This window comes from Ooceraea biroi, chromosome 12 (genome assembly GCF_003672135.1).
Source record: "Ooceraea biroi isolate clonal line C1 chromosome 12, Obir_v5.4, whole genome shotgun sequence".
NCBI classification, from domain to species: Eukaryota; Metazoa; Arthropoda; class Insecta; order Hymenoptera; family Formicidae; genus Ooceraea; species Ooceraea biroi.
Window position 1 is genome coordinate 7408660 of NC_039517.1, and position 10169 is coordinate 7418828.

The following is a 10169-nucleotide window of genomic DNA, read 5'->3' on the forward strand; positions in this document are numbered from 1 at the left end:
GAACGCGAAAGATTAAGGTGACACGAGGCACGCGAGTGAACGCGCGATTTCGTAGGTTTTTCACTTTCGAGAGCAAACGTCTTTCCTCAGATGGATGCGCGGCGAAAGGCTTCGCAGCAAAGTTAGAAAGGTGTCGAAAGGCGTAACCCGCGCAGCTGGAATTACCGCTTTCATCGTCGCAGCGGCGCGCGGTGACGGGCGAGCGACCATCCTCCGTGAAGGATAGCGCGCGTCATGAATTACTCAATAATTCCGCCTTTTGCGCCGCTGCCGAGTGCAATTCGTCCGTGTCGACTGAACGACATTTAGGATAATAGAATCACACGAATTGCTGGCTCGTTACGATCCAACGATGACGCCGTTGCAATGTACAGCCACGAATCGACCTCTCTAGTCCTTTGCACCGCATGAATGTGCTCATAGCAACACGACGACGACGATGACGAGGTGTTATAGTTTCTTACGAGCTAATGCGATGATTGCGAATTATATGAATAAATTGCATCGGGTCACGCGGTTGAACTAACGCAATATTAATGCTCCAGAAACTTCTTACACTACCGTGGTCTGGATGATTGAGCTCTGATTACAAAAATATATTTGATATTAAATATTTCTCAATAAAACGGCTACCTCGATCCGCTCTCCTCTCGCAAGTGGAACAGGACGATTTAAATGATCGGGCAATACATGTGAGCAAAGAGCTTATATTCTTCAAACGATGGTTGAGCATTTGTCACATCCGAGTGATACGATATAAATGAAAAAACAAAGTACACGCTCGTAGTTCTGGAACGCATGTGCGCGATCGGAAACATTCCCAGTAAAGAGATATAGGCGGGATGAATGTGGGTAATGTTCTGATCGCGTTCGTTTCTTCGAGCTTCCTCTAGGTGACTCGAATCTTCGCAGCACTCGCGCTAAATGCTAAACGACACATTCGCTGATCACTAAAAGTGACAGTAAAACCGTATGAAAGATCTCAAGTCGCTCGAAAGATAGACGATCCGCGATATTGCGCGAAACGTGCGAATACATTCGTGAGAATTTTCTTTCCTTTCTGCCTCGCAAATCGTTAACGTTACATACACATAATTCTACGATGATGTGGATAATAAAAAGCAGTCGTACCGCTTTATGATGAACGTCAGTCTCATGTAAGATGTACAAGTGAAGGACGCTTTTCCGAGCGTTTATGAACATTTTTAAGTGGAACGAATGTTTTTGTTGAGATTTGAATCACAAAGATATTTTTATGTGATATTACAATTCTTTATCAGGCATCCCGAGAGTCTCTAGAAGCTTGACAATTTTGTGAAAAACAATTTTCACGAAGCACTTTCAGATTCCTCGCGAGTTTCTACAGATTTTAACATGTATTTCTCACAGATTCCTTCTTCTTTAACAAGTATTACATATAACAAAATATGTAATATACAATAAAATAGTTGAGAGGTTTATGAGTATATGAGACTCTGTTCGTATTGCAAAATAAAAAATTACGTATCGCTATTAGGTCTTAACACGTCCGACACATGTGCACTTAATTCACCTATTCGCCTTGCTTTCGTTTCGCAACATAAACGTTAATTTCATTGACACGTGCCGGACGTCCTGCGCGAATTGCGTTACATTTCGCAATGCGACAAAAGCGTAACGAGCCTGAGATATGTCCATTTCGCTTAAATCTTCGCGCTCGAATTTATGAAATCTAATCTTTCGAATATATGTATACAATATATGTAGTAAAAATATATACACACTTTCTCTATAAATAATAAATGTGCTTTGAATCACGAACGGAATTACGTCATATCAAGTTATCAACATCTTCCGTGGGAAGATTTTAACTTCTGATTTTCGCTCGTTTTTTAGAAAGCGTAACAGGAAGGAAAAATTGCTTCGAACGCGAAGAACTAAGCCAGGTGAGGACTCAAGATCGCACAATCGACATTTCAAGTCAGTCACCTCTCTGATTGCGCTGGACGAGTAACGTAACAACGAAATCGATCAGGCATTTACAGACATACTGGTAATAGAACACGCATAAAAAAATAAAATGCAATCGTCTACGGGACTTACTTAACTAGTTAATCTAAAGTGGAGAGGGAGGAATGGAAATAAATTATTACCGCGTCGCACGTTACGATCGTGCGTTACGATGAATGTGTGCGACAATTGTTATCTCCGGATACGCAATGATCATGCGACGTGTCTATGTAAACGCGCGAGAAAGCGAGAGAGAGAACATATGTATACGTATGTATAATCGATTATGATACAATACACGCGCGCAGATCTCTAACATGTAAGTACTATCGTGTCGAAACTGCAACTAAAAATGTTTCTAATTTGAATTTCTTGCCGGGAAACAATGCTGTGTCGATTTCTTGTGCCGCAACGATACTTGAGACGTAGGAACGGCCTTCGACGCGCTTCCTACGTCCCAAGCTCATCCGCAAAGAAGCGATTCCCGAAGTCATCCCGAGACGTGTCTCTTCGACGAATCCGACCTCCGATCAATGCTGAATTCGAAACAGGCGAATCATGCATTTCGCGTGACTCAACACAGCTGATCTAATCGTTTTCGCTTTCCGCTCGCGTCTATCCTCCACCGCTCGCTCTGTTATTTCTCTTTAGCGCGTTAACTCGGTGAAATCGATTCTCGCGGATACACGATTGTTCAGTGGGATACTGCAGACTAAGCGCATCGATCGCGTAGATATCAGTTTCGTCAGGGTCGAGCCTGGTACGCCGCACGTTCTCCTTTCGTTCAGGACCGCAGGGAAGATTACACCACGCGCCGCACTTCGCAATCGAAATTGTGGAACGACATCCCTTCGGCCCCGACACGGACAATTACGATTATTGCGCGGAGTCTCTTCGCTTCTCTCGCGCTTCAACGTGTGGCGGTGGTGAAAAATCGTGCCAAGGACACAAATGGAGCACTGCTGCGCACAGAGTGCACAGTTCGCAACGAGCAGAAGAACCTTGGCCTGATCTTCGGGGCTCGTTAACTCGCGACAATTCGCGTGCGCGCGAGATTTTTCGCCCATGAAAAACGAAAAAGCGCACTCTCGTCTTTCGCTTATCAACGAGAGTCATATATTATAATAAAACCGAGTTTGTTCAAAATTCTCCAAGACAAATGATGCAAAAATTCATCGTGAAAAAGCTTGTCGGCAATTTTCATAGAAAATTTATGAAGAAAATTTAGAAGATGAAAAGAGAAATAATGAAAGAGCTGTGTAAAATAAAGATGACTATAAAAATATACGCTTTTCGCAAGCTTGACGCACTAGGAATACAACTTGACGCGTGTCCCAAGAGGCAATGAACTAGAGCAATCAATTAGGGGCAACGGGAAATGAGATGAGATAAAAATATTACAATGATTTCCCAGTGGTATAAAATCGATATTTAAAAAGTATTCACGAAGCATGTACTCAATAAAAATGTCTTTATATTATGAAATAAAATACATATAACTGTATGTATATAGATATATATTTAGTATTAATTAAAATCTTCTAATTATCTATTTCACAACCATAAGAACAAGTCATCAAAAGATTAACGACAGTCAATCTCATCTCATCATTATCACATCGTTTCATTTCCCTTCGACTAATTCATTTTCTTGACATTATTTTTACACATCATCGCGTTTCGGGACCCGGAAAGTTCTCTATAATCGCGCTACAGACGTATGGCACCGGGAACGGAAATATAAAACGATACTTCCGCAGGATACGAAAAAAAGTCTGATAACGGGGACCGCGGATACATGACGGTGACGACGATGGTTGATATCGGGCGCACCGTTCGTCCGCGGTGTATTATCTAGACGATGACTAGATAATATTCAGAGGATTAGCGGGAAGCGGTTCGGGGCGCTCTCGTGACACATTTTACTTTACGCCTCGCGGGGGTATTGCGTTGTCGGATCGGTGCAATATGCGTGCCATGATTCCCCGCGGAATTAAACTCTCTCGCAACGAGCGAAGGCGTTATTAATTATATAAACCACATCGTTTCAGTATATGTACATTCTTAGCAGCGAGATTGCATGCCTCGTGAGATCGGGCAAACGTGACGGCGATCGTCAAATTAACAATCATCATAAAATCATTAGAACGTTGCAAATGCTTATTTAATAATCATCGTACAGTAGTAGTAGGTAGAAAGCGATGATTGTTCATTTTATCATCGTCGCGTTATCCCGTTTCGCGCAATTATCCCGATCGGAGATAAGACTCTCGTGACGTTAAACGCAGTCCTCTTAGCGAATACGAGTCCGATTTCTCCTTCTTGAAAATCAGTAAAACAGACTCTTAATATTCGGCAGCAAACGTTAAATTGATCTCCGTGAAAGAGAAAGTAAAATTTCGTAATATTGAATCCAAAGAAGGAAAAGAAAAATACAAGTTCGCGATATTGCTAAAATAAAAAAATGATTCACCAGAAAGCCTGAGTGTTCGTTAAGGAAAAATCGTTTACAGATTCTCCCACGCTGAGAGAAAGCATATGATACTCGATACATCCTGTCAGATATTGTTACTTTGACCTGGTTACACTGCAGTTTGGAAGTCGATGAGTACACGTGTAACCGATGACGCTGTCGTTCGCACAAAGGAATCGCTAGTGAGAATCCCCTTGCGAGAACGGCAGCGTTCTCATTCTATACGTTCTATGTCGTAAAAATATTTGCCCGCATTTTTTCCGCACACTTAACGCCGGATGTGGCTATCCGCTTCTGCGCGAAGGATATGGTCCGTATAAATACGAGACTATGCGTCGCGCATGAGATGTGCGATGAAAAAGCACGGGTGAATCGTGAATATTCATGAGAGAAGATCTTAGCACCACGATATTACACGAAGAAAGCCAGAGGTCGAGGAAAAGCTACAGAAAATCTCCCCGTGACTCTTGCACGCGCGAGAGACGTCTCTCCGCGTCATGAAAGTGAAATTTCTACATATTAGAAAATAGTTTTACATTAATTCTACGCACAGAGTAATTAAAATATTTCTTTGGAATTCAGGGAGATATCAAAAAGAGACGCGCTAAAGATTCCCTCCTCCGAACTCTCTTGAGAATAATTTTTCTCGCCGAGATGCAGATTACCACTTTCGTCCGACCCCAGTGAGAAGCGCCCGGGCAACAGTCGTGAGATGATTGGTGCGTCATGTAAAAATCTAAGCGGCGAAATCTCTACGGCCTCGCGTTTTGCGGCGCACAATCTTCGACTACACTTTCCACGGGTACCACTGGATTCACTCACACTTGGATTAAATGTGCATGTGTGTATATATGTGTTGCGTATACGTGTTTTTTTACGTATGCGTGGCCGCCAGTGAAACGGCGAGTAGTCCCGCGCCGGCTGGTCGGTGTTCAATCGGGCACTCGAGTCGTATTAAAGGCGGTAACGGTCGTGCCGCTTGGTCCGCCAGGGTCAAGCGCAGGACCTTCGTCTTCACCCTCGCTGGTTATCACTTGCACTTGCTCTTACCGTCGAGCAGCTTCTTCCAGAGATCGAACTGCTCGCTGTACTTGACCATGTGTATACTGATGCCACGCTGAATGTTGCAGGCCGTGTACTGTATCCGTTTGTTCAGGAACTCGTTGGCGTGCGAGCGCTTGATACCGAGCCTATGCGCGACGATGCCCGTGGTAAACACGTCCTCGAGCTTCAGGTACGTCTGATCCAGGGCGGCGTTGTACAAGCGGCGCACCGTGTCGTTCGACAGCAGATACGCTGGCCCGGTGGTGAAGTCCGGGAATACCGATTGCTGGAACTGCGCCTGCGACACGTAGTACTTGCTCTTTCGGTTCCTGATCGGCTTCCACTTCCTAGCCAGTCGACCGAATATCACGTTCCGGTCCTTTGCGTGCTTGTTCACGAACGCTAGTAGTCGCGGCACGTTGATGAACATGTCGTCGTCGGCCTTCAGCAGGTATCTCACCTCGGAGCAGTGACTGTCCACCCATTCCAGCGTCGAGATGGTCTTCAACGTGAGATTCGAGTACGTGTCGACGAAGCGGCCGCGTATCACGTCGTTGTACATGTTCTGCTCCTTGCGCAGCACCGCTTCTATCCTAGGATCGAGGGTGGTACCGAGCATGAAGAGCACGCTCATGTCTCTGCGCTGGCCGAAGTGACCCCAAGTCTGGCGGATCGCCGTGCGCGCCTCGAGGTGTGTCGGCGCGGACATCACGATCACCACCAGGTCCATGTCGCGGCCGTGGTGCGGGCAACGCTCGGGAATCGACACCGTGTGTCCAGGCTCGTATATGGCGCGTGCTGAATCGTTGCGCACCAACCTGGCGGTCGCGTTGCCGGCTCTTGCCGTCCGCAGTGAGGCGAGTTTCTCGCCCGCCTGTTTCGAGTTGTTGACGGACGTGCTCGCGGAGAACGACGCGGACGAGGATTGCGCGCTCGAGGACGTTGACAACGTCGTGATAAGGATGGCGGGATTGCTTACGTTGTGTGCTGCGTACGGACTGAGAACAACTACACTGGAGTCCGAGCTGGAATTCTTGGATGCTGCTGCAGTCAGTCGCACGTCTACGCTGAGATTCGGCTGTGCGTGGAGGCCTTCTTGGTGGCCTGAAATTGTAGCTCTCGGTTATTAATTCGTTAAACAATTCACGCAGAAAGCGAAAGCGCAAACGAACATTGAAAAGACTCGTAATACATAATTATGATCAATGAGAGATACGAACGGGGCTTCATCTCCAATTACCTACTGATTGTTTAATCCTTTGCTCATTGAGTTTACTGATTATTTAAAAAGCAAAAGTGATATCGGCGTGAAGCTGTGCAAGGATCACCTCCACACTACCCGCATCGCTACAGATACTCACTGATGTTTCGTGGCAGGCTGAATTGGTGGACATCGTACATAGTAGTGCGATAGTACGCGTAGAAGGTCAGACCGATTAGCGCGAGGATCAGGGTCTGCAGAAGACGACTCCTGAGATGCAGATAGTGAAACATGACGGATGCTCGCTCTGATCACTCTCGCTTTCGCCCGCTCACTTTCTCCCTTCGCCCAATGGGATCACCGGCGACCGTTGTACCGTATCATCATCATCGTCGTCCCGTGTACCGTGCGACGGCGGACGACCCGACGGCCGTCGTCGCTCCGTCGTGGATAACGCCGCGGATCGGAGCGTTGCTGCGTGCCGTCGTCCGACGGGTTATTCCCATACTGCGCGTAGGGCCCCGCTCGCCGTGGTACCCCCGGTCGCGTTGCGCCCGCCGTTCGCCCGTTCCCTCGCTCCGGGAGACCGCGGGCGACCCTGGCCCCGCGCGCGCCGCGAGTCACTGCCCCGCTCCCGATGGACACGCGTGCGGGAGCAAGAGAGAAGCACACTCGCCACTGCCCCGCATCGCCCCGCTTCAACCGTCGCGTTACACGTCGTCGTCGTTGATGCGGCCGTTACGCTCGTTTACGTGCACCTCGCCATCCTCGTCGTCGGTGGTCGCGAATTGTCGTCCGATAAGAGGATCCGTTTCCGCCGCCCGCTGGTTCAGCCACGGCTCCAGCGCGACAACCGCCGCGTATCGACGTCGCCGGCGCGTCGCGCGCGAAGGGCCCCGCACCGACAGTACCGCTGTCCCGCGGGACAGAGAGTCGCAGTTATTCTTGCCGCCGTCGGGTGGCGCGACGTGTATCGAACCGACGTGCAGCGTGCGCCTCTCTCATCGACGCTAGATAACGCAAGTTGTATTAAATCGAGACGCGGCGCGCGAGATTGAGGAATTGCTTATAAGCTGATTTTTGCTGAAGTATCCACAAGTATGTGATATATATAAGCGACATTTTAATAAACGTACACTGAATCTTTGAAAAATGTGTCTTAATGTAGCACTTAAAATTTTACTTGATAAAAATTAGTAAATCTTGTTTGCAAGAACCTGAGATTAATTGCCGGGTCACTTTGTATGCGTAACTTCTTTCAAACATCATTTACCAGACGTAAATCCGACGACGTGCGTTGGCAACTTTTATGAAACCTCGTGAATATTTCACAGCATCAGGATTATGGATGTATCGGCGCGACGTGCCTGAAATGCAGCGCTTATCGCTAAATTTAAATTTGTGCAGACCTCGTGTGTTGAGTTAATTTTTAGCGCACTTTAAAGTTAGAGATTAAGCAAGCTGTGTGTCGCTAACGGGATCGTTTACGGCTGCTAAATAGACTTAGTTATAAAAGAAAAATCGTGAAATGCGTGATTGTGCAACGCGCTAAAAAAAAAGTTATTTAATAATAATGATGGCAAACTATTAGCTTCTGTATATATTTACGCGCGTTATATACTAAAGTTAATTAACGTAGGAGGCAAGTAATTTATATAAAGAAGAGCTGATCGATAATTTAACTATATCTCCTATTATTGAAGCTGATAAGAGCGATGGAAAGATAGAATGTATTTTTGAAAGATAATCGTATGCCAAAGGCGTCGTCGCGTTGAACCGATGAATGAAAATTAAAAACAGCGGTCGCAAAGTTTACCGCTCGTAAAACGATAGTAACGAGGGAGCAGCGTTCGATCGGACTTTCAGAACAGTAATTTATTACGGCAAGATACAAGAATTTATCGAACATGGATAACGCGTTGTTGAAACTATTTCCTGCGTTACGTAGGAAATTACTTCCTGCTTGAGTTGGTCGACCGATATCACGTGGAGCTGAACGATACTCTGGAGGAGATGTATAATATGAGTAGACGTATGAGTAGACATGCGTATATGAGTGTGCGAGTATCGAATTTTTATACATTTCTCGCTTATTTAATATTTAATTTAACATCCATTACACCATGTGCTTTAAGACCCTTTTATGACGAATCGAAAGAGATTCCGCGGGTGATTCGGATTGAAACGCGTTTGATCAGAAATCACCGAAGTGCTAACTAAACATCTCAAGCAACGAAGAGCGGAAAATTGCGAGCGGATTCTCTGGAAACTTGCCGCGTGATAATATGAGAGTAAACATGCCCTTCGCTCGCTTGTGCAAGACGAAGTGATGACTTTCCTGAGCGCGACGCGATTTCTCCCTACGACCCTGGATTATTAATAAAACGCCGGCATTATAAAGGTGTACATAGCAACCGAGGCGTGTAGATACTCCGTTTACTTTAATCGTTCCACGAATGATCTCGATTATCTCGCGCGTCTCTGCAAAGTACTCGTCGCAGGCCGAAAATCCAAAATTTTATCCCGAAAAAAGTGGAAGAATTATTCCCCGATTTTCATATGGGGGTGACGATGATATTGGAGGCATTTCGGCAGAAGCAACTCAACTTCGTCGAAAATTGCGGATGCAGGTGAACTATTAATTACAGCACGATACATGCGTACATCCTGCTTGCTCCTCCGCTCGTCATCTCGTTAGTTACGAGACATCAATCACGCTAATCGCCGCTAACATCGGCAAATACACACGAAAATCCCATCTGAGGGATCGAAGGCGCTAATATAAAACTTGACACGGTTTCGGCTCTCCTCGTACATGATTGCACATGTATATACTCAACGAAGCTCAACCAGAGAGTAGCGTTGGTTACGTGCACGAGATCTCTTCAGATGTGGATCCCCAATCCCTTCCATCCCTCTTGCCGCCTAGCTGGAGGAAAGAAGAGAGCTGGTAGTTATTACCAAGCCAAGGAGGTTGATCGATAACCCATTTTTCCGCGGTTGGCACGGCGCCAGAATTCCTGGTGGACGGCTGCTGACTTTTTGACATCGCAAACAGCCGTAACCTCGGGGTAGGTCACGAATGTTTTCACGGAGGCAAGGTTTCGCGTGTGATTGCCCGAAAGTCAGCAGGATCGTCCAATGGCCGGCGATTGAGATGACCAGCGCTCCTCTGCACGTCCATGAGATCACCGAATGTATTTGTGTCTGTTTATATGACTGGGAATTGCGTAAAAGTAGAAAAGTTTATTGTATATAAGTATTTAAAAATAAATATTTTTAAGTATTAGTGTACAGGGAAAATGTAGCTACGTTTTGTACTAATCAATAAAATAAATAAATAAACTTGATAAGACAAAGCAGAACTGGTTGCAGTTAATATTCGTCTGTTATTCACTTATCGATAATAATAATCGTATAACTCTAAAATAATTATTATGTATTTTATAAAATCAATGAAGG

At 45.8% G+C, this 10169-nt stretch overlaps 1 protein-coding gene across 1 annotated transcript; it reads right to left on the reverse strand.

Moving 5' to 3' along the window:
* Positions 1-691: 691 nt before the first annotated feature.
* On the reverse strand, positions 692-7571 carry LOC105284218 (beta-1,3-galactosyltransferase 5). Its single transcript, XM_011347570.3, has 2 exons — positions 6868-7571; positions 692-6610 (listed from the first exon to the last, which is right to left on the reverse strand). The coding sequence occupies exons 1-2, from the start codon at positions 6998-7000 to the stop codon at positions 5493-5495; spliced, it is 1251 nt and encodes a 416-aa protein (XP_011345872.1). The 5' UTR covers positions 7001-7571; the 3' UTR covers positions 692-5492.
* Positions 7572-10169: the final 2598 nt, after the last annotated feature.

Bases quoted from the DNA above. Each gene is read 5' to 3' on its own strand.
- LOC105284218 (XM_011347570.3), bottom strand. From the start codon at position 7,000: ATGTTTCACTATCTGCATCTCAGGAGTCGTCTTCTGCAGACCCTGATC. The intron at 6,611-6,867 runs GTGAGTATCTGT...CTACAATTTCAG, and splicing joins CAGCCTGCCACGAAACATCA to GCCACCAAGAAGGCCTCCAC.